This window comes from Nansenia antarctica (genome assembly GCF_963989245.1).
Source record: "Nansenia antarctica genome assembly, chromosome: 1".
NCBI lineage: Eukaryota > Metazoa > Chordata > Actinopteri > Argentiniformes > Microstomatidae > Nansenia > Nansenia antarctica.
The window spans coordinates 51,213,222-51,239,215 of NC_137674.1; the positions used below are offsets into that span (position 1 = coordinate 51,213,222).

Genomic DNA, 25,994 nt, shown 5'->3' on the forward strand with positions numbered 1-25,994 from the left:
ACTCCGGTTACATGCCAAACTTATTTTCGCTGTACTGTACTTGTACTGTACATTGACAATACATTTGAATCGAATCTAATCTAATAACTAAGGCAATTGAAATATAACAGAACTTTAAACTAATGTTGGGCTAACAATTCGTTTTGCAGGGCTGCAAGTGAATACTTAAAATAATGGCACAGTAGCTCAAGTTTACATTGACTATTGGTTAGTACACAATCCCTTGCGGCTTCATATTGTTAATTTTGTTGTCAAATTCCATAAAGCCTGGGCTAGGGTTAGGGCTAGTCATGTGCTGCAGACTCAGCTAGCTACGTAGCTAACCTCAGCTAACAAAGGCCGTTAGCACGCTAACCCAGCTAGCTAGGGATGTTAAACTATGTTTGACAAAAGCAACAACATTCCCACTGCTGAGCAGTCTGATAACACACCGCCACACAGTCCTAACCCTAACCCTAGTCTCACTCTCTCTCTTGGGTTTTTATCCTGTTAGTTGACCTTGTATGTAATATGTACTTTGCAAATCTTCAATCAATCAATCAATCAATCTTCAATCAATCAATCAATCACCTGGTCTCACCTGATCTCCAATTTATATCGCTTTTTAAATGTTAAGTGTTAGTTACGCTACTTACTTTTCTTCCTTCGCGAAGTTTCTCAAACTGGTCTAGCTGGCAAGTGCTGACGCTACAAGCTCGTGCAAGGCACATTCCTTTCCGTCCTGGACTGCACATTCCTTTGCATCCTAGAGCTGTTCTGCGAGGCTGCAGCTGGATGCTTCTCCTGATTTCTTGCAACCCATAGTTCAGAAATCATACGCTAGGTGGGGGTAGAGCGTCAATAGTTTGCGGGGTAGGCAGATCCCAGGTTGAGAGAAGAAGTTTGCGGAAGTTTACGTCAAGAAACGTGTTCACATAATACAGTGTTATTACAATGAAATAGGTTCAACGATATGGATATACTGTAGCAATGGACGGTAAGATTTAGGCTAGACGTTCGTAATCTACTATATTGTTACATAGCCTACTGACAGCAAAGCCATTCAGTGGTCAGGAACTGTCAAATCAAAAGATGCAAAAAAGAATAAAACGACACCGACAACCTATCGTCGAGATGTCCCGTCTATGGGCTGTCAATGTTCAATTTCCAGATAAAGTAGCCATCAAAGTTAATCGATAACAGATTATTGCATGTCTCATTCCTCTCTGTAATAAAACGATCTTTTATCTGCTCATACAGTTAGGTCCATATATATATTTGGACACAGAAAATGTTTGTTATTTTAGCTGTTTACCAAAACATGGTAGGCCTACAAGTTACAGTTTATAGACTATAATGAATATGGGCTTAAAGTGCACTCTCAGCTGTATTCACATCCAAATTGAAGGAAGGGTTTAGGAATTACAGCTCTTTAAAATGTATCTCCCTCTTTTTCAAGGGGCCAAAAGTAATTGGACAATTGACTCAAGCTGTTTCCTGGGCCACTGTGGGCTATTCCTTCATTATTTCTTTATCAATTAAGCAGGTAAAAGGTCTGAGTTGATTCCAAGTGTGGCATTTGAATTTGAAAGATGTTGCTGTATACACACAACATGCGTTCAACAGAGCTCTCAATGCAAGTGAAACCGTTCATCCTTAGGCTCAGGCTGCAAAAACAACACAAAAATCCATCAGAAAGATAGTGGGAACATTAGGAGTGGCCAAATCAACAGGTTGGTACATTCGGAGAAAAAACGCACTGGTGACGCACTGGTGAGCTCGGCACCACAAAAAGGTAGACTACCGTGGTGGATGATTGCAGGATCCTTTACATGGCAAGAAAAACCCCTTCACAACATCCAGCCATGTGAAGAACAGTCTCCAGGAAGTAAGCATATAATTATCCAAGTCTACTATAAAGAGAAGACATAATCTGTAAAACACGGTGGAGGCAGTGTGATGGCATGGGCATGCCTGGCTTCCAAAGGCACTGGGTCTCTAGTGTTTATTGATGATGTGACAGAAGACAGAAGCAGACGGATGACTTCTGAAGTGTTTAGGGATATACTGTCTGCTCAGATTCAGCCAAAGTCAGCATAGTTTATTGGACCGTGCTTCTCAATACAGATGGACAATGACTGAAAAACGTACTGCATAAGCAACCCAGGAGTTTTTTAAGGCAAAGAAGTGGAATATTCTGCAATGGCCGAGTCAATCACCTGATGTCAAGCCGATCAAGCATACATTTCACTTGCTGAAGACAAAACTAAAGTTAGAAAGACCCACGAACAAACAACAACTGAAGACAGCTGCAGTAAAGGCCTGGCAAAGCATCACAAAGGGGGAAACCCAGCATTTGGTGATGTCCATGGGTTCCAGACTTAAAATGGTTGCCATTCCTAAACAGTTCAACCCCTTGAAATATAGCTGAAAGTCTGCACTTCCATTGCATCTTGATTGTTTCATTTCAAATCCACTGAGGTGGCGTACAGAGCCAAAACGATGGAAATTGTGTCACTGTCCAAAATATTTCCGGACCTAACTGTACATCTTTCCCCCTCTTCCCCAGGTGCAGACACGCCTCCTGGTAGGAAGTCTGCCGTCAGCGGCAGCGCCCGGAAGCTGAAGGACAATGCTGCAGACTGGCACAACCTCATCCTGAAGTGGAACCGGCTGAATGACGACGGCTCCACTGTTGCTAATAAGATAGTCAATCTAGGAATAAGTAAAGAGTAAGTCAATGGTTCTGCATAATAAGGGTTCCTATAATAATTCCCAGTAGTCTTTATTAACGACACATGACACGTTCATGAATCAATTGACAAACAAAGCTGGGTGGAGAAAACCAGCAAGAATCATGCTGCCAAAGTGCTAGTTTGTATTATTGTCTGTTTCTCACACCAGTTCACAGAAGGAGCTGCACACGTCGACGGAGGATCAAGACACACCTGGCACCTCTCGTCCAGAGAACTCCCTGAAACACAGTCGAGAACTAGAGGAGGAGTGTGCCAAGCTGCTTGATGTTGTGGACAAAATGGTGAGTTTCCTCTGTGCCACGATGAGCAACACCAGCGAAAAATAACAAATCATTGGAGGCCTGACTACTTGAGTGAAGTTTCTCCATCTTTCCTCAGTCTCTGGCAATGCTGTTTACAAACTCTTTGTCTCTCTCCATCAGACCCGCATCGTATCCAAGATGGAGAAGTTGGTCTCCTCTGAGAAGGGGATCATGGAGCTGGAGGCTTTCCAGTACGGAGCAGAGGGCAGACAGACGCCTCTGTTCCTGACCTGGCCCACAGCACAGTTCGGTGAGACAGACAACTCCCCATCTGTTGGGTTGGGATGCCCTGGCCTAAGGACTAATGAGCACTTTCAGTGGAAACACATTGTATGAAAGGGTTAGCTTCATCTAGGGACTGGAAAATGATCCCTTACCGTTAGGTTTTCGCTAATGGATAGTAATGTTTTATGCATATAAACATTAGGAATGATCTTTGTGTAGTCTTGTAATGAACATCTCTCCTCTCCTCGCAGTGGATGTGTCCTCCCAGCTGTACAGGGCCTACAGCCAGGAGCTGTCCCTGAAGCAGGCCCTCCTTCAAGAACTAGCCCACACCGCCAACCCAGACCTCTCCATGGTGTACCTGTCCTCCTGGCTGTACCAGCCCTACATAGACGACCACATCAAACTACTGCTGGAGGCGCTGCTGCTAGAAACAGGACACAGACCAGTGTAACAAGACTTGAAATGTATATCTATTTTTACTGTACAGTACAGATTCAAAAGCATGACATTTCATATTTGAAGAGATTCCGTGTTTATTTACAAGTACGGAAAACTATTAAAACAAAAAAGAAGTCTGACTCTGAACGTAACAAATGAATTCAACAACTCACAAGGCTCTTTTTAACATTAACATGAAATGCTAGATGTTAAATAGGTTATTTTCTCATGTCGTTTATTGAGGAGAATGAGTTCCAAATGTATGTACAGCGTATGAAATGGTTTTACTGCACCAACGAATCATAACAATAAGTGCCACATGAAAATGAATAAAAGTTTGTATATTTAACTGTTCCCTTCCTTGCATAAAGTTCCCATGGTATTACAAACCTTTTTTATGTTTGGAAATCGTTATGCCCAAATATATAAAAAGTAATAAAATAGTGCAACTTTTTTTTTTAAACTGCCTTTGATATTTATCTACATATAAACATATCACAAACAACTAAGCACTTGAGAGGAAGGGCAACATTTGTGTCTAAATATGAAACCACATGGAAAATAACGTTTACAAATTTACAAAGAATACTTGGAATACAATAAAAAAACCACCAAGGTAAATTACTGCGTGTTATTCACATTCTCTGTCCCTCTCCTCCGAAGTGTGCACTCGTTCACTCCCCTCCTCTGCTTCTCACTGCGTACTGAGGGAGTGACCTCACACCCGCTTCAGAAGGGAGGGGTAGAGAATCACAACTCGGTACTGATGAACTGTATGACAGGGTGATGTGGAAGATCATTGTTGGGCCTTTTTGGCCGCCTCTGCCTCGATACCCAGCAGAGCGTGGACAGCCTCCAGGGGCACGCCCTCGGGGGCGCGGATGTGCATGGTAGTCCCGTCTGGGCCGTTGACGATGACCACGCGCTCCGTGGTCAGGCCGCCTTCAGAGCCCTCGGCCAGATGCATGGTCAGGCCCTCTGTCTGGATGTAGATCTCCTGGCCTGCCTGGCTCTCCAGACCCTCCTGAACCACCACCTGGGCCCCAGCAGTGGCAGCCGGGGCTGGGGTACACTGAGGGGCCGGGGACGACAGCTGCTGTTGCTGGGCCTCTTGGCTGCTGCTACCCCTGGGCTGTGGGTCAGTAGCCAGTGGGTCAGTAGCCAGTGGGTCAGTAGCCAGTGGGTCAGTAGCCAGTGGGTCAGTAGCCAGTGGTTCAGTTGCCAGGGCCTTCTCCAGTTCCTTCATCTGGTCTGCTATCTCACTGGTGCTCAGGACCTGTTCGCAAGACTCTGCCCCCCCAGGGGTGCCCTGTCCTCCCTGATCCCCCCCTGTGTCCATGGCCTCCGGATGCCCCCCGTTCCCAGACATGCTGTTGGAGAGGTGGTCCTGGATCAGCTCCATAGGGGTGATGGAGGTGGATGTGTCTGGGCTTGTCTCCAAGGACTGGGGCTGAGGATTTGGGGTGGGGGTGGCCTGTGCCTGGAGGGCCTGTTTGGGGGGTACTGAGAGGGTTGTGGTGGGTGTGGGGGTGGGCAGGGCTTTGGTAGCCTGGGGGAGGACCAGGGGCGACACAGCCACTGTACACGTCTTCACGCTGGCTGCAGACAAGCACACAACAAAGACATTAATGATCTCCCAAATATGGTTTTGGATTTGGAATATAGTAAGTCTATCATCAATGGAGCTTTGATGTCTACCTCCACCAGCCTCCCCAGGTGTAAACCCAGGACAGCATACAACACAATGTACCTGTGTAGAGGGTCAGGGTGTGTGGTTTCACTCACCTGTCTTCTCTACCCCGTTCTGTTGGATGGAAACACTGTTCTCCATCTTGAATCTCTTGGAAGGCGGCAACATTTTGGTGTTCTGATTGAAGACAAATCCATCAATTAGCCAACGTCAACGGAACAATCACTGAACGTAAAGCTTACATATTGATGAGAAACATTCGATAAACCCAAGAGCAAGCCAGCTAGTGTACAATAGTTCTACAGTGGGGTGCAAAAATGTGGCTTCCCCTGGTTTAAATGTCTGTTACAATCTCTGATTGAAAGCAAATCTGAACACTAACTGCTACAGTTAAACATGAGCCCTTTTTGCTAAAAAAAAAAAAAATCTGAGTTTTTAAATGATAAAAAAGGAAAGGGCAGGGTTTGGGAAACCTTTTGGATTATTCTTTGTTACCTTTTGAAAGATGATTCTGTGTTGAGACTGCAGTAGTGATTAAAAGTAACATTTTGTGTTGAATTTGGATTAAAACCATGGTAATATTAGTTTTATTTAACTATTTAAACTGTTCTTGTCTACTTTGTTTATTGCAAACATTTGACATTTTGCCAATAAGCCTAATATGCAATGGGGGTTGAATAATTGTGATTGCAACTGTATAAACCTGATATCTATGGTGCTGAACCATACTGATCTATAAACATGATATCTATGGTGCTGAACCATACTGATCTATAAACATGATATCTATGGTGCTCACCTCCATGTAGCGGACGTTCTTGGTGCTGGCTGCCAGGCTGGTGGGGCTCTGCTGCGACGCCCCGGGGCCGAGGACCTTCACCTTGTTCACCTCATCAAAGATGCCAAGAGACTTGGCCACCTGGAGGGGGAGAGGGTCAGTCAGGTGAGCCAGGTATGAACATGGAGAATATCCTAGCCTGCTTCTGAAACTGTATGGAATGCTTCAGCCAGCTCACTGACTATTGTCGTCATATCATACAGTATGTGTATAGGGAGTGGGACAAGTAGGGTAGTCCTGACAAGACTGCTAGACCCTGGGTAATGTAGTATTAGCAGCATTCTAGACCCTTGGTAATGTAGTATTAGCAGCATTCTAGACCCTTGGTAATGTAGTCTTAACAGCATTCTAGACCCTGGGTAATGTAGTCTTAGCAGCATTCTAGACCCTTGGTAATGTAGTCTTAGCAGCATTCTAGACCCTTGGTAATGTAGTCTTAGCAGCATTCTAGACCCTTGGTAATGTAGTCTTAGCAGCATTCTAGACCCTTGGTAATGTAGTCTTAGCAGCATTCTAGACCCTTGGTAATGTAGTCTTTAACAGCATTCTAGACCCTGGGTAATGTAGTCTTAGCAGCATTCTAGACCCTGGGTAATGTAGTCTTAGCAGCATTCTATACCCTGGGTAATGTAGTCTTAGCAGCATTCTAGACCCTGGGTAATGGGGGCACTGGTTACCTCTATGTTGAGGACCTCCAGATCACCCTGCAGCCCCTCAGGACTGGCCATGTAGTCGTGGGCCATCTTCCTGGCGTGGTCGTGGAGCTGCTCCAACTCTCTGTACACGTCAGGGAAGTGGGCCTTGGCCGGCCGACCCGTCTCCACCTGGGACACAACCACCTCACGTTTACCCAGGGAAGGACAGACCAACAACGACCACACTGTTCGTTCACCGACGCTAAAACGTGAGTCGCGGACAACGCGTCACAGACCATACCCCGGGGGTCTTTCTTAACAGACGGGCTACGTCAATATAAACCAATGATTAGGGATGCTCCGATCTGGATTTTTGGGGCCGATACCGATCACCGATTTTTTTCCTCAAGATCAACCGATACCGATACCGATTTTTTTAAAAATACATAACTGTAGGCCTACTGACTGGATAGCCTACATATTTTTTGCTTTTTAGACAAAAGTTTTGATCCATTAGGCACCAAGCAAACGCAGACCCATTTTTATGGCATAGTAAAGGTCTGGCCTATCACCCAGTTAGGGCCTGAAGCCCAAGTCAGTCGATATGGCTGTATAAAAGACATCATAAACGTGGCCTTCATGGTTTACATACTGTTACGTCCTCCTATGTTTTCTGTTCAGTTATCTGTCTTCCCCAGGGGAAAAAAAGGAAGAAAAAAAAAGATCGGTTTTTGCGATCGGCCATTTTTGCCGATCACCGATCGAGTCATTTGGAGTGAAATCGGCCGATTTAAATCGGTGGCCGATAAATCGGAGCATCCCTACCAATGATCGATCGCTTTAACGTTAAGCCATTTAGTTGGCAGTTAAGTTAGGCAGACTATCACTTTATCGCCGTACCATCGGTAACTGTGTTGTCATTGTGTTGAATGTCGGGTGGTGGAGGCGGTTGGTTACCTTCATGAGGAGGAAGTCCCAGAGCGTCAGGGCCTTGGCCAGGCGGGGCAGCACCACTTCCATCAGCTCCTCGTTCTCACACTGCTGGGCCACCTGCACAGAGACATGTCAGCCTACCACTCATACCTAGACCCTGAAACAGCCCCTAGTCCTTATACAATATCAAAACTTCTAGTAAGGGTTTCAGCACTTTACAACCATATAAACACTCATTTAGATCTAAAACCTGTCTGGTAGAATTCCAGGGCATGTCCAGAAACAACCCCTAACCCCTACTCCCTTTACACTTGATTAGATCTGAAAGGATTGGACAGGTATAAGCAAAATGGCGCACGGCATGGTGAACATGAACCTAACCATAAATGCTTTGAGCAGACACAACCGTCGCTGAAGTCTCTCTCTACCTCTTTCAGCCTGTCCTTCCTCCTCTGGGCCAGCTGCTCCACACTAGTGACTATCTTTGGGGGTCGGCCACGACGCCCCTTCCTCATGGGGTTTCCCAGTCCCACCAACTTGGGCGGGGGTCCTCGCCCCCGTCCCCTGCCTGTGCCCCTGGGCCTCCCTGGTCCTCGGTGCTGGAGCTGCTGTTGGGCCTGGGGTTGGACCTCCTGCTGGACCTGGATCTGTCTGGTACCAGCTGCTGCTGCCGGGCCCAGGGCCGCCGGGCTGTCAGCCTGCAGAGGGACAGACCAGTCACTTCTACACAGACCAGTCACTTCTACACAGAGCAGTCACTTCCACAGAGCAGTCACTTCTATACAGAGGAGTCACTTCTATACAGAGCAGTCACTACACACTGACACTGCTGTCACTATACCTCAGATATCAACGTACCTCAGATATTATTATACCATAGTAGGGTTGGGCGGTTAATAATACCGTAAACCAGCGTTTTTGAAAATAGCAACAGTATTTCTCAATACCGTCATAAAAAAGTCCTAAATTACTATATTATAAATGCCTTAAGAGTGTTTGTCCAGCACCACCGTCTGTGTGGTTGAAGATGCTATGAAAGTGATGACAGAATTTTCAAATGTAATTTGTCAAATAAATAACCTGTCCAAAAAGACGTGTCCGCTATCACTACTTACTCTAACTCTGCCACCAATGTACCTCAGATTTTACAACACATATACCTCTTTAGCTCCCACTAACATGCTTCCAGGCATAGTAAAAGGTCAATATGGTTATTGTACATTCACCCAGGTGGGTGCTACATAGTAGTGTTAGTGGGTAAGCCGTGTAAAGCCCAGGGAAAGAGCACACCTACATGAATTGAATCCACTTTCATAATACTTTTCACACTATCCACAATCCACGTTGATTCAACACAAGTTCCAAACCCTTCTTACTTTCTGTTGTGTAGTGGATGATGATGATGGTGGTGTTGAAGATGATGCTGTTGCTGCTGTTAATTCGTCAGCTTTCTCTTTCTTAGCGGCGGTGGAGTCTTTTTGATCGGCCCCCACGGCGGCCTTCTTCCCTGGGGGGTCTGTTCTCTGGGGGTCCGGGGTAGGAGAGGGCGTCTCCTCACCGTGAGTGGGGTTCAGTTTGTAGTGTCTGTTCAAGCCGCCGTTTCCTATGTACGCTTTGTCACACGTTTCACATTTATGGGCCTTCTGTTTGTGGCTGTAGCTGATTGTCGACGACGACGACGCCGCACCTCCCTTTTTGCCTTCCTCTCCGTCCTCCTCCACGCTCATCTCAGAGTAGTCGTCCGAGTCCGACTGGTGGCTGTCCGCCAGGTCCTCCGTCTTGATGAACTTGTAGTCCTTGGCCTTGTACTTGGGCGGCCGCGACACCCTCCCGGAGCGGGTCTTGATCTTCGGCTGCGGCTTCTTCTCTTTGTTTCTGAGCTTCTTCTTCTCCGCAGCGGCGGGGGCCGGCAGGGGGGCAGTGGGTCTAGCGACCGCAGCGGGTTTAGCAACCGCGGCGGGTTTAGCGACCGCGGCGGGTTTAGCGACCGCGGCGGGTTTGAAGGCCGCGGCGGCGGGTTTCAAGGCTGTGCCGTTGACGGGGGTCTTCGCGGGGGTTGTTGTCGTGACCTTGGCCTGGACGTTGACCTTGGCCTGGACGATGGCGGCGGGGGCGGGACTTGGGACAGGGAGTTTGTGTACCACGGGGACCAAGCTGCCCACCACGGGGGCCGAGCTCTGCAGGAGCAGCTGGATGGGCGGCTCCCCGGGGTTCCCCTGGAGGAAGTACTGCTGCTGTCCCAGCATCGGGGTGATGTGGATGATCTGGGGGCTGCCCACGCTCCCGTTGGTGGACACTTTGACCTGGGGCTGACCCACAGACAGGGTCTTCTGCTGAGGTATTGTGATGGTCGTTATGGGTTTCAGCTCCTGCTTGGGTGGCATCTGGACTTGGATGTGGATGGGCTCCGGCTAGAGGGAGGTAAACAACACAGGTTAGTGTGGGTTCGTGTGGGTCAGGCGATAGTGTCTTTACATCTGATCGTGATGTCATGGGCGGTGGAGGTAGCGGCTCATTGTAATGCAGGGAATGGAATGTGGAATGGTATCAAGCCAGATTTCTCCACCAGCCTCCCCTGGTCAGTGGCTACTATGAGTGTACAGGCTTTTTGTAATTTGACAATTACACATATGGCAGCAGTCAACAATGAACTTCCTATTGCTGCTTCAACAGTCTATTGTTGCCCATCAGTGAAAGTGGCATAATTTTGTCAAATAATAGTGATGCTCCGATCTGATCGGCGCCGATCGGTATCGGCCGATATGGCCTTGATCGGTTTTGATCGGAGTTCTCAAAACGGCCGATCAAACATGACCGATCAGTTTACAAAATGGCGTCGCCAGTCTGGAAATATTACACAGTGTCGGAAAGAGACAACAAATATGCCGTTTGTAATGTCTGCTCAAAAGAAATACCTTGCGGAGGAACGCACGCAAGGTCTTTCAATACCACGAATATCATACGGCATTTGCTGCGTTCGTCGATTCGCTCAGAGAGCGCCGAAGCGCACACTGGGCTCGACGTCATAAAGGGACCGAGTGCTTTGATTGGACGAGAGGCGTTCCACGAGTGCTGGTCAGAGTTCCAGCGCGACTTCACGAGCGTAGTGTAGGTAGTGTTCACCGACGTCATGTGACCCCGCGAGCAGGAAGTCACTTGGCCCATAGCAACAACAACTATTAGCGCGTGAGTTTTAGGTCTTCCTCTGTGCACCTTGCACAAGTGTAGATAGCGAGCGACTTTTCAGCAGCAGGACATATTTTAGATGATAAGAGGAACAGGCTGAGTGCCAAAAACGCTGAGATGCTTGTATTTCTCAAGGCTAATCTGCCAGTGATGCTGCTTAATCAGAAGTAAGGTTTGAGTCTGAAATCTCCTTAGGTGCAATGTTTTGTTTTTTTGTTTTATTGATTATTGCTGACTTGCTGTCTTATCTCCTCCTAAATATGACTTGAAACTGACTGACTTGAAACAGTATTTTATATTTGGCTATAGCCTGTTTATGTTGCAGTTTAGTTTGGGTATGTTTATTGTTCCTCAGGAAAGCTACAGTTACAGTATAAGCTCCAAGTTCTCTAAGAGCCCCTAGTTCCTCTCATTCGAGTGGAATGTTGCACATTTGATGTGACAGTGTACATTTTATTTATTATGATTTTTATTTTCACATTTTATTTGTTTTTCCTGAAGTAAGCTACAGGTGGTTGTGAATTCAATAAAACAGATGGTCGTCAATTCATGATACTTTCTCATCTCCTAATTTCATTTAAATACTTAATATACAATGTCAATGGTGTTAAGAATAATTTAAAACATAAATAATGCTACACAATAAATAGAATGCTTCAATTGCCATTTTCGACGCTGTGATCGGTGATATCGGATCGGCAGATCACTGATTCCAGTGATCGGTGATCGGCACCAAAAACCCTGATCGGAGCATCTCTATCAAATAATAATGTTGATTACCTGCATTAAGACACTGAGTCAAAGACACTATAACTGTGTTGTGTTTACAATTAAACACAACAAATTAAATTAAATTAAAATTAATTTACCTTTTTCGGGATCAGCCGGGTACCATTGTGGGACTGCAATGACACATGTTTGGCGACATTCTTCAGCTGCTGCGCTGCGTTCTGCACTGTGTTCAGAGGCTGGGGGCTCATGGTCACCACGTCGGAGCGGCTCACAGCTGTGAGCATGCCACTCGCGTCCACCGTGGCCAAAACCTGCTCATGGGCTTTGACCGTCAGATTATGTGGGTTTACCTGGACCAGAGACTGCTGCTGAGATTTGGTGACTTGATCTATAACTTGTTGTAGCTCGCTGGCCCCCAGTGTTGCGCTGGGAACGAACTGTGGTGCAGCAGGGAGTGTTTTGATTACTTGGTTGTGTTCAAATAAGCGTGCTGCCTCGCTCTCCGTCACTTGGACGATCTGCTGTTTCGCCAACTGTTCCACGAGCTGCTGCTGCTCCTCCGCGGTGAGACCCGAGCCCTCGACGAAACTACCGTCCGGCTGCACGTAGATGATGGTGGTGGTTGTCGGTGCAAGAGTGTTTACAAACTCGGCATTCATTGTGGAATACTCTGTGCCCGTTGCAATACCGGAGGTCCCAACAATGGACGTTATTATATTCTGATCGTGTTGTTCGCTGCCTTCAATATGGGCAACAACCTGGCCGTCCTTGTTCACTAACGTGTCCCCTTGTTTGGTGCAGCTTTGGAGGAATTCAGTCAAGCCCTGCGTCGTCACCTCCGTCGCAGTTTCAACGGCCTTGCCGTCACAACCTCGGCTTACCTGGGTTTCAGTCGCTGCCATTTCAGAAACACATTGAATTTGAGACACAGAGCCGCGGTCTCCGACTATTATTGTACTTGACATAATATTGCTTTCCTCCTCGTTGTCCGCCATTTTCCCTGTTCCAGCTAGTTAGCTGGCTAGCCGTTCATACAGTCCCCGAACCAAGCCAACCGATGGATTAGCTACCCTGAATGTCGATCGATTTTTGCGTTCCAGTTAGGTTTTTTAATACGACATCTGCAACGAATAATTAAATGCACGAATGTTATAGGGAGAATTGTCAAATGGTGCAGTCAAGCGCTACAAAATGTAACGGTTCAGGCCGTGAGTTTTTCCGCTAGCTTGCTGCTGCTAGCATGGTTTTTTTCCTCAGAAAGTCCAACGACAGCCTTTCCGTTTCCTGTCAGCCTGCGCTGCCATAGAAGACGTAGGCTGCGTTCGTCAATACGCTCTGGAAATCTGATCAGCACTCATGGAATGCCTCTTGTCCAATCAGATTACTTGGTCCCCTTGTGACGTTGAACTTAGTGTGCGCTCCACCGCACTCAGAGCGGATTTACGAACGCAGTCGTAGCATCTGTTTTGTGATAGAAATAGAAGCCCTTTAGAAAAAACACATATTTCGTTACAGATATTTAATATGTAATGAAACAGAGAGCCTCAAAGTCTAAATATAAAAATTGAAAGCAACCAGCTATATATGTATTTACCTCACGGATGGTAAACATAGCTATATTTCGTACAATGGTATTTACTTTGTATTAGTATTAATATTATATCTGCAATAATATTTAATATCAATTATTTGTTGGTTGCTTATCAATCAACTATGTGCTGCCTGCTGTGCCCTATCTGCAATGTTGATACAAAATAACCACATCATATTGGGTCACTTGCCCACATTGTCCAGTAGGGGGCAGAACAGCATCATTGCTCACGCGAGACCAGGAAGTGAGGTTTGTTGACATCCAGAGCTCCTGACGGGAACATCAGCATGAGAACAGATGTTATAATCATTATAAAAGTGTGCGAACGCGATGTCGCCAGCCACCTCCTTTACACGTGTTTATAAGTTAACGTCTTCCATGTGATTACAGCATACTTGAGGCATAACCGAATGTAAGTCTATGTTTACTGTGTGTACATCAATGTACTACTGTGTTGTCGCTAGCAGCTAGCTGGCTGTGATACATAACAATGGCTGGCAGGCTTGCGGAGTTGCAACCCAACCGCCTCCCTGCCATAAACAGCTGTTTTCCATGATGATTTAGGCAGCAGTTGTATTAATCTATCACAAAGCGTTGACACTGCGCTAGCTACAAAATGTGACAAGGCCACCGACTACACACATGTGTCCGCTAGCTGGACACACTCCTACTAAGCTGCATGGCCCTTCGATGTTATCTAGTAGTTGAGTCATCAACGTGTGTGTTCTGTGCACGGTTTGTATAATCATTCTGTCTTGATTAGTTAGTAGACAGACGGTTGTTTGAGCTATCATGTGATGTCAGCCAGGTTCCATCGTCGCTCCACCTGTCAGGTGGCTGGGCGTGTTCTCCTGGTCGAGACCAACATGGAGGTGTTGTAGGAAATCTGACACAGTCAGCATAAGTAGATTGATCTTCCTACAATTCTGTTGTATACCAGTTCCAGATACATACGCTGACTGCACTCCATCATATACTGTTTGCGAAGAGTTTGATGTTTTGTAAGTCATAGACTGATTACCAAGTCATGTAGGCTGTCCTCGATGCAGAACATTGCCTGACCATCCCCCCCCCCACCACCCCAGTCGCCATGGCGGCCCAGACCCCCTCCCAGTCCAGTCTGAGGGAGTTCTGCCCCCTGTACTACCTGCTCAACGCCATCCCCGCCAAGGTCCAGAAGGGCTTCCGCTCCGTGCTGGTGTACCTGACGGCGCTGGACACCAGTAGCGACTACATCGCCGTGGGCAGCAGCATCGGCATGCTCTACCTCTACTGCCGGAGGGTCAGTCAGATGAACAAGTACAACCTGGAGGTGAGCGATGGTCGTGGAAGTTGGATTTGGAATCCCAGTCTGTCTTGAGATGAGAGAGCCCTGCCTGAGCATGTCCTCTCGGTCTAACGGTAGACACCTGAGCATGTCCTCTCGGTCTAACGGTAGACACCTGAGCATGTCCTCTCGGTCTAACGGTAGACACCTGAGCATGTTCTCTCGGTGTAACGGTAGACACCTGAGCATGTCCTCTCGGTCTAACGGTAGACACCTGGGCATGTCCTCTCGGTGTAACGGGAGACACCTGAGCATGTCCTCTCGGTCTAACGGTAGACACCTGGGGCTCCTACGAGGCAGACCCGGGTTCCAACCTTGATTGTTGGATAATGTTGATGAGACAGTTTCATGTGTCGTTTTGAACTAGTTTTTTTTGTAATCGTCATCCCAAGTCGGTTTTGACGACAGTACCCCCGATAATCTGTAAACGTTGATCAAAGTGTCAAAGTTTATTTGTCTGTCTGTCTGTTTGTGTCCCTTCATGTTGTCACCATAAACTCGAGTCAAGTACGACTCTTGTCTTTCCAGGGCAAATGTGAGGCGATCACTGCGGTGAAGCTGCTCAGCTGTTTTGATGATTTGGTTGCCGTGGGTACCGCATCTGGACGGGTGGCACTCTTTCAATTGGTGTCCCAACTTCCGGGTAGGAATAAGCAGGTAAGCCAATGAATGAACAATCTGTTATCGTTTGTGCCTGACTGTTATTTTCTATTGAGGAACCGAGACGAATGTAATGAAATGGAGAAGATGATACTAAAGCATTTAGTTCAAGTCCCTAGTCAATGTGGCTGTTTCTACCACGGCGTAACTCTGTTTGAGGTCTGCGTCTGTCTTCTGTTTGGCTAGCTGAGGCGCTTCGACGTGGTGGGTCTACACAAGAGCACGGTGACAGCGCTGGCCTGGAGCGCCAACGGGATGAAGCTGTTCTCGGGAGACGACAAAGGGAAGGTGGTCTACTCCGCTGTGGACTTGGATCAGGTAACAGTCGGACTGCACCCAAAGCTCTTAATCTACACATTTCATCTGGGATTAGGTTCTATATGTCTGGGACATTTTGTGGATTATGGAGACAATAGGTTAACCCCCTTACTCTTTCGCTAATGTGTGCTGTGTGTGTGTGTGTGTGTGTGTGTGTGTGTGTGTGTGTGTGTGTGCGTGTGTGTGTGTGTGTGTGTGTGTGTGTGTGTGTGTGCATGTGCGTGTGCGTGTGTATGCGTGTGTGTATCCATATCCTGTCCTCTCAGGGTGTGTGTAACCCAGTGCTGCTGTTTGAGGAGGCCTCAGCCATCGTGCAGCTGGAGTACAGTCAGAAGGTGCTGCTGATCTCCTCCCACCAGAGGTCCCTGCTGTTCTACACCCAGGAGCAGGCCCTGCAGCAGCTAGGCACCAAGCCTAGGAAGAGGTACAGCTCTAGCCTCTCCTCCACCTGCTCCAACAGCTGAACATCCTCATCCACCGGGTCATCAGAGCCCAGTTGTTCAAAACGTTTCATCTGGATCAGAATGCTTCCGATCCTTTTTTCTTTAGCTATCCAGGTTCAGATCTTATCTGGCTGATGTTGAGTCGTATAGGGGGAAACCAGCCAGCTCCATCTGATCCTGGATCGCAAACAAGTATGGGGAGCATTCTGATCCAGATGAAACATTCTGAACAACTGGGCCCTGAGGACAGTCGGGGACCAAGCCTTCAAGCCTTCCAAGCGTTCCGACCTCTGAACAGACCTGGGTTCAGATTAGTATTTGAAATCATTTCAAATTCTTGTCTGTGCTTGTTTGTGTTTGTGCCCGCTGCAGCAGTTGAACCGGTGGCCAAATGCGAGGCTAAAGAAAACGTTTCTAGTGTTTGAAAAGACTATTTCAGCACACAGATTCAGAGGTCTGGCTCTGAACCCGTCTATTCAAAATACCAGGAAGTATCAGACAGTGTCATTCTGGGGAACATCAGTGATGATGTCATGTCCTGTCCTCAAAAGAGTCTCCTTACGAGTGTCCGTATCATTGTTGTGTTATAATGTTTTAACATAGCATAGTATAAGACTTGTTATGAGCATGTATGACAATGGGTCAAACTTCCATGTTTGTTCCTCATAGCAGGTGTTCCTCATGGCAGGTGTTCCTCATAGCAGGTGTTCCTCATAGCAGGTGTTCCTCATAGCAGGTGTTCCTCATAGCAGGCGTTCCTCATAGCAGGCGTTCCTCATAGCAGGTGTTCCTCATAGCAGGTGTTCCTCATAGCAGGTGTTCCTCATAGCAGGTGTTCCTCATAGCAGGCGTTCCTCATAGCAGGCGTTCCTCATAGCAGGTGTGCCTCATAGCAGGTGTTCCTCATAGCAGGTGTTCCTCATAGCAGGTGTTCCTCATAGCAGGTGTTCCTCGTGGCAGGTGTTCCTCATAGCAGGTGTTCCTCATAGCAGGTGTTCCTCATAGCAGGTGTTCCTCATAGCAGGCGTTCCTCATAGCAGGTGTTCCTCATAGCAGGTGTTCCTCATAGCAGGTGTTCCTCATAGCAGGTGTTCCTCATAGCAGGTGTTCCTCATAGCAGGCGTTCCTCATAGCAGGTGTTCCTCATAGCAGGTGTTCCTCATAGCAGGTGTTCCTCATAGCAGGCGTTCCTCATAGCAGGTGTTCCTCATAGCAGGTGTTCCTCATAGCAGGTGTTCCTCATAGCAGGTGTTCCTCATAGCAGGCGTTCCTCATAGCAGGTGTTCCTCATAGCAGGTGTTCCTCATAGCAGGTGTTCCTCATAGCAGGCGTTCCTCATAGCAGGCGTTCCTCATAGCAGGTGTTCCTCATAGCAGGTGTTCCTCATAGCAGGCGTTCCTCATAGCAGGTGTTCCTCATAGCAGGTGTTCCTCATAGCAGGTGTTCCTCATAGCAGGCGTTCCTCATAGCAGGTGTTCCTCATAGCAGGTGTTCCTCATAGCAGGTGTTCCTCATAGCAGGCGTTCCTCATAGCAGGTGTTCCTCATAGCAGGCGTTCCTCATAGCAGGTGTTCCTCATAGCAGGTGTTCCTCATAGCAGGTGTTCCTCATAGCAGGTGTTCCTCATAGCAGGTGTTCCTCATAGCAGGTGTTCCTCATAGCAGGTGTTCCTCATAGCAGGCGTTCCTCATAGCAGGCGTTCCTCATAGCAGGTGTTCCTCATAGCAGGTGTTCCTCATAGCAGGTGTTCCTCATAGCAGGTGTTCCTCATAGCAGGTGTTCCTCATAGCAGGCGTTCCTCATAGCAGGCGTTCCTCATAGCAGGTGTTCCTCATAGCAGGCGTTCCTCATAGCAGGCGTTCCCGCTACCTCTGACACCCCTTCCTTTTGCTCTTGTTCTTTGTGTGTAAAAAGCAACGGGAAGTTCGGCGCCTGTTTCCAGCCTGGCCTGTGTAAACAGAGTGACCTGCTGGTCTACGCCGCACGCCCGGGGCTGAGGCTGTGGCGCACGGACGTGCGGGGCACGGTGGAGGATACGCGCGTGCTGAAGCCCCTGTTCAGTCAGGACGTCCCCCAGTTTGAGCTGTTCCCCCGGCCGGGCCCCACGGGGGGCTACCGCCCCCAGGAGAGGCAGCTGGGCCTGGTCTGCTGCTTCCTCAGGGAGGGCTGGGTGCTCAGCTGGAACGAGTACAGCGTCTACGTCCTGGACTGTCTCAACCAGGTGATGTCATAGGACTGTGTCAAGTGTCATAGTACAGTGTCTATGTCATGTCTCATAGTACAGTGTCTATGTCATGTGTCATAGTACAGTGTCTATGTCAAGTGTCATAGTACAGTGTCTATGTCATGTCTCATAGTACAGTCTCTATGTCATGTCTCATAGTACAGTGTCTATGTCATGTCTCATAGTACAGTCTCTATGTCATGTCTCATAGTACAGTCTCTATGTCATGTCTCATAGTACAGTCTCTATGTCATGTCTCATAGTACAGTGTCTATGTCATGTTTCATAGTAGTGTCTGTCATGTGTCATAGTACAGTGTCTGTCATGTGTCATAGTACAGTGTCTATTGTCATGTGTCATAGTACAGTGCAGTGTTTCCTCCAGGAATTTTTACATTGGTGGCGGATAGCCCTGACCGCGCGCGCGCGATATTTTTTCGCGTGCACGCGCATGAAACGCTCGCGCACGCAGTTTTTTTTTTGGGGTTTCAAAACAACGACCTCATTTCAGCCAAAACTAGAGGATGGCCAAAAAAATTATAATGAATATACAGAATATAAACTTGTGACTGACAGTCACATACACACACACAAAGATCATCAGCTATAATATAATATGAAGTAGGCCTACATGAGCACAAAAGCGGCTAACGTTACTGATTAACTGTTTACTGTAGTGCAGAGAGATGGTAGTCGTAGGCGGCGTATCAAATGACAAAGCTAAACGTTTAATGAAGGACATGAACGATTGTCAACAACACACTCAAGCAGTAAATAGAACAGTCTAAACAACTTGGGTACTACGCACTCAACTGCGGACGGAACAATACTCTCAACCTATAGTTCCGTGCGTGAATTATGTCAACCCACCACATTACAGAAGTAAAATCACAGTCAGATGGAGCATTCGGTAAACAGCTGAGTATCAGCTGAGTTAAAGAAAACAAACTCTTACCTTTGATGACACCCACATCAGCCCTGTTTTCCCGTACTTCTCCCGTGTGTCTCTGAAGGTCCAAATGTTCCCTGAATTTTAGCTGCATGTTTTTCCAGCATGTAATTCCGTTGTCAATCAAAAAATCGTCTCCCCTTCTTTTCCCCTTGACAATCCTGTGTCGTTGCTAAAGTGACGGCACATAAGAATAGTTTTTTGACTTGCTAATGTCTGCTGATACACCAACACAGCTAGCCGATGCTGATGGCTCTCCCGCTGTAGTTGTAGTTGTAGCTGGTGGTGGTGGTACCCCGCCATAAACGCTGTTAGCTGATCCACCACCTAGCTTCTTTGGTCCTGCCAGCCATGCAGTTTCGGGTCGCTCATAGCCACTGCTAGCTTCAGCAATGTTTGAAGTGTCTGGGACATCTTTTTTCTTGAAAAATCCATCCATCTGTCGCTGTTTTCGTTTAATTTTTCGAAGAAGCTCTCTGGACTGCAGCTGCTCCCACGTTAGCATTAGCATCCATTTTTTCTTCTCCCTTCTCACCGTCACGAGCTCAAATTACACTTGTCGGCCGATCTAACTCTTAACACTCACTTACAGGACTTCTGACACCATGTCGTGTTATTCTATTAAACATACACGTGAGTCCTTCTGTATTTCAATGTAAGTGTCTTTATTTTAACTCGCTCTGTAAGCTCTACAATACCGGTCTCTTGTTGTCTCGTCGTAACCTGCCCACCTGACCTGGGGGGTATTCCATCAACGTCGCTAAAGGAAAATCCTGGCTTATTTTTGATAACTCTCGCGAGACCTATCAGAATATGCCTGGATATTTTTAAGAACTCTCGCGAGATTTATCAGACTAAACCTGGATTTTCCCTTTAGCGATGTTGATGGAATACCCCCCTGATGTCACTACAGTGGCCTGTACACAATAACAATAATACCACAGTTCACATTTAGACCAATCAGGAGCCCTTGTGTCACGTCGTCAACTGAATGTCATTAATCTGATTTTGGATCAGCGGTTAGAGAGAGATGGGCGTGGATTTAGGTGCACTTTTAGTCAACATCCATTATAGCGCTGATCTAGGATCAGATATATTTTAATCAGCTAAAATGTTCAGATTTTTTTTTTTTTTTTTTTTTGTGGACTGAATCAATTCGTGGCGGAGGAAATTCATTCGTGGCGGCCCGCCACCAATAAATGCATGTAGAGGAAACACTGCAGTGTCTGTCATGTGTCATAGTACAGTGTCTGTCATGTGTCATAGTACAGTGTCTATTGTCATGTGTCATAGTACAGTGTCTGTCATGTGTCATAGTACAGTGTCTGTCATGTGTCATAGTACAGTGTCTGTCATGTCATGTGTCATAGTACAGTGTCTATGTCATGTCTCATAGTACAGTGTCTGTCATCTGTCATAGTACAGTGTCTATGTCATGTGTCATAGTACAGTGTCTATGTCATGTGTCATAGTACAGTGTCTATGTCATGTCTCATAGTACAGTCTCTATGTCATGTTTCATAGTACAGTGTCTATGTCATGTTTCATAGTACAGTGTCTGTCATGTCTCATAGTACAGTGTCTGTCATGTTTCATAGTACAGTGTCTGTCATGTGTCATAGTACAGTGTCTATGTCATGTGTCATAGTTCAGTGTCTGTCATGTGTTATAGTACAGTGTCTGTCATGTCTCATAGTACAGTCTCTATGTCATGTCTCATAGTACAGTGTCTATGTCATGTCTCATAGTACAGTCTCTATGTCATGTGTCATAGTACAGTGTCTGTCATGTTTCATAGTACAGTGTCTGTCATGTGTCATAGTACAGTGTCTATGTCGTGTCATAGGACAGTGTCTATGTCATGTCTCATAGTACAGTGTCTGTCATGTGTCATATTACAGTGTCTGTCATGTGTCATAGTACAGTGTCTATGTCATGTGTCATAGTACAGTGTCTGTCATGTGTCATAGTACAGTGTCTGTCATGTGTCATAGTACAGTGTCTGTCATGTGTCATAGTACAGTGTCTGTCATGTCATGTGTCATAGTACAGTGTCTATGTCATGTCTCATAGTACAGTGTCTATGTCATGTGTCATAGTACAGTGTCTGTCATGTGTCATACTATAGTCTCTGTCATGTGTTATAGTACAGTGTCTATGTCATGTCTCATAGTACAGTCTCTATGTCATGTCATAGTACAGTGTCTATGTCATGTTTCATAGTAGTGTCTGTCATGTGTCATAGAACAGTGTCTGTCATGTCTCATAGTACAGTGTCTGTCATGTGTCATAGTACAGTGTCTATGTCATGTGTCATAGTACAGTGTCTGTCATGTGTCATAGTACAGTGTCTGTCATGTGTCATAGTACAGTGTCTGTCATGTGTCATAGTACAGTGTCTGTCATGTCATGTGTCATAGTACAGTGTCTGTCATGTCTCATAGTACAGTGTCTATGTCATGTGTCATAGTACAGTGTCTGTCATGTGTCATACTTCAGTCTCTGTCATGTGTCATAGTACAGTGTCTATGTCATGTGTCATAGTACAGTGTCTGTCATGTGTCATAGTGCAGTGTCTATGTCATGTGTCATAGTACGGTGTTGACTCAACCAGGTAATGTCTTCCTCATAGAGTTGTTCTGTGGTTTCCCTCTGGAGGGAGTCTGATCACAGATCTGTGCTGTGTCTGTATTGTGGGACGCTGATGTATTGTGTGAACGTGAACGGTGTCGTCCCCCAGGTGATCGTGGGCGCGTTGGAGAGCTGCGGGGACATCGTCTCTGTGTCCTGCACTGAGAACGAGATCTTCATCCTGAAAGGAGACCGGGACATCGTCCGCATCTCCAGCGCCCCCGAGGGCCTGGTGTCCAGCAGTAAGACCTTTCATAAAGGCTCTGTGTTCCACCGCATCAATACAGCACATTGTCCACATCAGGCACAGAGCATCCAACCACTAGACATACTGTTAACAGAGAAGCAATGCTGTCAGATCTCAATTCAACCTACTGTACCCCCACTCCCCGAGGCTACTCCTAGGGTTACAGCTTTGCTTCAGTCGCACACAGACAGACAGGCACAGAGACAGACAGCTACAGAGACAGACAGCTACAGAGACAGACAGGCACAGAGACAGACAGCTACAGAGACAGACAGGCACAGAGACAGACAGGCACAGAGACAGACAGCTACAGAGACAGACAGGCACAGAGACAGACAGGCACAGGGACAGACAGCTACAGAGACAGACAGGCACAGAGACAGACAGCTACAGAGACAGACAGGCACAGAGACAGACAGCTACAGAGACAGACAGGCACAGAGACAGACAGGCACAGAGACAGACAGGCACAGAGACAGACAGGCACAGGGACAGACAGGCACAGAGACAGACAGCTACAGAGACAGACAGGCACAGAGACAGACAGCTACAGAGACAGACAGGCACAGAGACAGACAGGCACAGAGACAGACAGCTACAGAGACAGACAGGCACAGAGACAGACAGGCACAGAGACAGACAGCTACAGAGACAGACAGGCACAGAGACAGACAGGCACAGAGACAGACAGGCACAGGGACAGACAGGCACAGAGACAGACAGGCACAGAGACAGACAGGCACAGAGACAGACAGGCACAGAGACAGACAGGCACAGAGACAGACAGGCACAGAGACAGACAGGCACAGAGACAGACAGGCACAGAGACAGACAGCTACAGAGACAGACAGCTACAGAGACAGACAGGCACAGGGACAGACAGCTACAGAGACAGACAGGCACAGAGACAGACAGCTACAGAGACAGACAGGCACAGAGACAGACAGGCACAGAGACAGACAGGCACAGAGACAGACAGGCACAGAGACAGACAGCTACAGAGACAGACAGCTACAGAGACAGACAGCTACAGAGACAGACAGGCACAGAGACAGACAGGCACAGGGACAGACAGCTACAGAGACAGACAGGCACAGAGACAGACAGGCACAGAGACAGACAGGCACAGAGACAGACAGGCACAGAGACAGACAGGCACAGAGACAGACAGGCACAGAGACAGACAGGCACAGGGACAGACAGGCACAGAGACAGACAGCTACAGAGACAGACAGGCACAGAGACAGACAGGCACAGAGACAGACAGCTACAGAGACAGACAGGCACAGAGACAGACAGGCACAGAGACAGACAGGCACAGGGACAGACAGGCACAGAGACAGACAGCTACAGAGACAGACAGGCACAGAGACAGACAGGCACAGAGACAGACAGCTACAGAGACAGACAGGCACAGAGACAGACAGGCACAGAGACAGACAGATACAGGGACAGACAGGCACAGAGACAGACAGGCACAGAGACAGACAGGCACAGAGACAGACAGGCACAGAGACAGACAGGCACAGAGACAGACAGGCACAGAGACAGACAGGCACAGAGACAGACAGGCACACAGACAGACAGCTACAGAGACAGACAGGCACAGAGACAGACAGGCACAGGGACAGACAGGCACAGGGACAGACAGGCACAGAGACAGACAGGCACAGAGACAGACAGGCACAGAGACAGACAGCTACAGAGACAGACAGGCACAGAGACAGACAGCTACAGAGACAGACAGGCACAGAGACAGACAGGCACAGAGACAGACAGGCACAGAGACAGACAGGCACAGAGACAGACAGCTACAGAGACAGACAGGCACAGGGACAGACAGGCACAGGGACAGACAGGCACAGAGACAGACAGGCACAGAGACAGACAGACACAGAGACAGACAGGCACAGGGACAGACAGGCACAGAGACAGACAGGCACAGAGACAGACAGGCACAGAGACAGACAGCTACAGAGACAGACAGGCACAGAGACAGACAGCTACAGAGACAGACAGGCACAGAGACAGACAGGCACAGAGACAGACAGATACAGGGACAGACAGGCACAGAGACAGACAGGCACAGAGACAGACAGCTACAGAGACAGACAGGCACAGAGACAGACAGCTACAGAGACAGACAGGCACAGAGACAGACAGGCACAGAGACAGACAGATACAGGGACAGACAGGCACAGAGACAGACAGGCACAGAGACAGACAGGCACAGGGACAGACAGACACAGAGACAGACAGGCACAGAGACAGACAGGCACAGGGACAGACAGGCACAGAGACAGACAGGCACAGAGACAGACAGGCACAGGGACAGACAGGCACAGAGACAGACAGGCACAGAGACAGACAGGCACAGAGACAGACAGATACAGGGACAGACAGGCACAGAGACAGACAGGCACAGAGACAGACAGGCACAGAGACAGACAGGCACAGGGACAGACAGGCACAGAGACAGACAGGCACAGAGACAGACAGGCACAGGGACAGACAGGCACAGAGACAGACAGGCACAGAGACAGACAGGCACAGGGACAGACAGGCACAGAGACAGACAGCTACAGAGACAGACAGCTACAGAGACAGACAGGCACAGAGACAGACAGATACAGGGACAGACAGGCACAGAGACAGACAGGCACAGAGACAGACAGGCACAGAGACAGACAGGCACAGGGACAGACAGGCACAGAGACAGACAGGCACAGGGACAGACAGGCACAGAGACAGACAGGCACAGAGACAGACAGGCACAGGGACAGACAGGCACAGAGACAGACAGGCACAGAGACAGACAGGCACAGAGACAGACAGGCACAGGGACAGACAGGCACAGAGACAGACAGGCACAGAGACAGACAGGCACAGAGACAGACAGGCACAGAGACAGACAGATACAGGGACAGACAGGCACAGAGACAGACAGGCACAGAGACAGACAGGCACAGAGACAGACAGGCACAGAGACAGACAGGCACAGGGACAGACAGCTACAGAGACAGACAGGCACAGAGACAGACAGCTACAGAGACAGACAGGCACAGAGACAGACAGGCACAGGGACAGACAGGCACAGGGACAGACAGGCACAGAGACAGACAGGCACAGAGACAGACAGGCACAGAGACAGACAGGCACAGAGACAGACAGCTACAGGGACAGACAGGCACAGAGACAGACAGGCACAGAGACAGACAGGCACAGAGACAGACAGGCACAGAGACAGACAGGCACAGAGACAGACAGGCACAGAGACAGACAGGCACAGAGACAGACAGGCACAGAGACAGACAGGCACAGAGACAGACAGGCACAGAGACAGACAGGCACAGAGACAGACAGGCACAGGGACAGACAGGCACAGAGACAGACAGGCACAGAGACAGACAGGCACAGAGACAGACAGGCACAGAGACAGACAGGCACAGGGACAGACAGGCACAGAGACAGACAGGCACAGAGACAGACAGGCACAGAGACAGACAGGCACAGAGACAGACAGGCACAGAGACAGACAGGTACAGAGACAGACAGGCACAGAGACAGACAGGCACAGAGACAGACAGCTACAGGGACAGACAGGCACAGAGACAGACAGACACAGAGACAGACAGATACAGGGACAGACAGGCACAGAGACAGACAGGCACAGAGACAGACAGGCACAGAGACAGACAGGCACAGAGACAGACAGGCACAGAGACAGACAGGCACAGGGACAGACAGGCACAGAGACAGACAGGCACAGAGACAGACAGGCACACAGACAGGCACAGGGACAGACAGGCACAGGGACAGACTGTGTGTTTTACAGAGAACACGACGGTCCATTATTCCCTGCTGCCCCCGGTACCTCAGACCAAGTCG

The 25,994-nt window shown here is 48.1% G+C and overlaps 3 protein-coding genes across 3 annotated transcripts in view; 2 read left to right on the forward strand and 1 right to left on the reverse strand.

Moving 5' to 3' along the window:
- Window positions 1-875: 875 nt before the first annotated feature.
- cinp (cyclin dependent kinase 2 interacting protein) lies at window positions 876-3,716 on the forward strand (the record flags this gene model as incomplete). Its single annotated transcript, XM_080547001.1, has 5 exons — window positions 876-976; window positions 2,549-2,711; window positions 2,884-3,016; window positions 3,158-3,287; window positions 3,514-3,716. The coding sequence occupies exons 1-5, from the start codon at window positions 970-972 to the stop codon at window positions 3,714-3,716; spliced, it is 636 nt and encodes a 211-aa protein (XP_080403127.1). The 5' UTR covers window positions 876-969.
- A 759-nt stretch (window positions 3,717-4,475) lies between these two features.
- znf839 (zinc finger protein 839) lies at window positions 4,476-12,772 on the reverse strand. The gene is made up of 8 exons (XM_080523855.1): window positions 11,855-12,772; window positions 9,176-10,210; window positions 8,228-8,497; window positions 7,824-7,916; window positions 6,909-7,055; window positions 6,193-6,312; window positions 5,489-5,570; window positions 4,476-5,302 (listed from the first exon to the last, which is right to left on the reverse strand). Exons 1-8 carry the CDS (start codon window positions 12,710-12,712, stop codon window positions 4,500-4,502), a joined length of 3,408 nt encoding a protein of 1,135 aa, XP_080379981.1. The 5' UTR covers window positions 12,713-12,772; the 3' UTR covers window positions 4,476-4,499.
- Window positions 12,773-14,398: 1,626 nt separating this feature from the next.
- Window positions 14,399-25,994, forward strand: part of tecpr2 (tectonin beta-propeller repeat containing 2) — a gene marked incomplete at both ends in the record, with an annotated part of 69,065 nt that continues 57,469 nt past the window's right edge. The window contains 6 exons of the mRNA XM_080523867.1: window positions 14,399-14,620; window positions 15,164-15,292; window positions 15,482-15,613; window positions 15,880-16,037; window positions 17,971-18,277; window positions 21,969-22,101. Of these exons, the coding sequence (XP_080379993.1) occupies window positions 14,399-14,620; window positions 15,164-15,292; window positions 15,482-15,613; window positions 15,880-16,037; window positions 17,971-18,277; window positions 21,969-22,101 (1,081 nt within the window). The remainder of the gene's footprint in view (window positions 14,621-15,163; window positions 15,293-15,481; window positions 15,614-15,879; window positions 16,038-17,970; window positions 18,278-21,968; window positions 22,102-25,994) is intronic.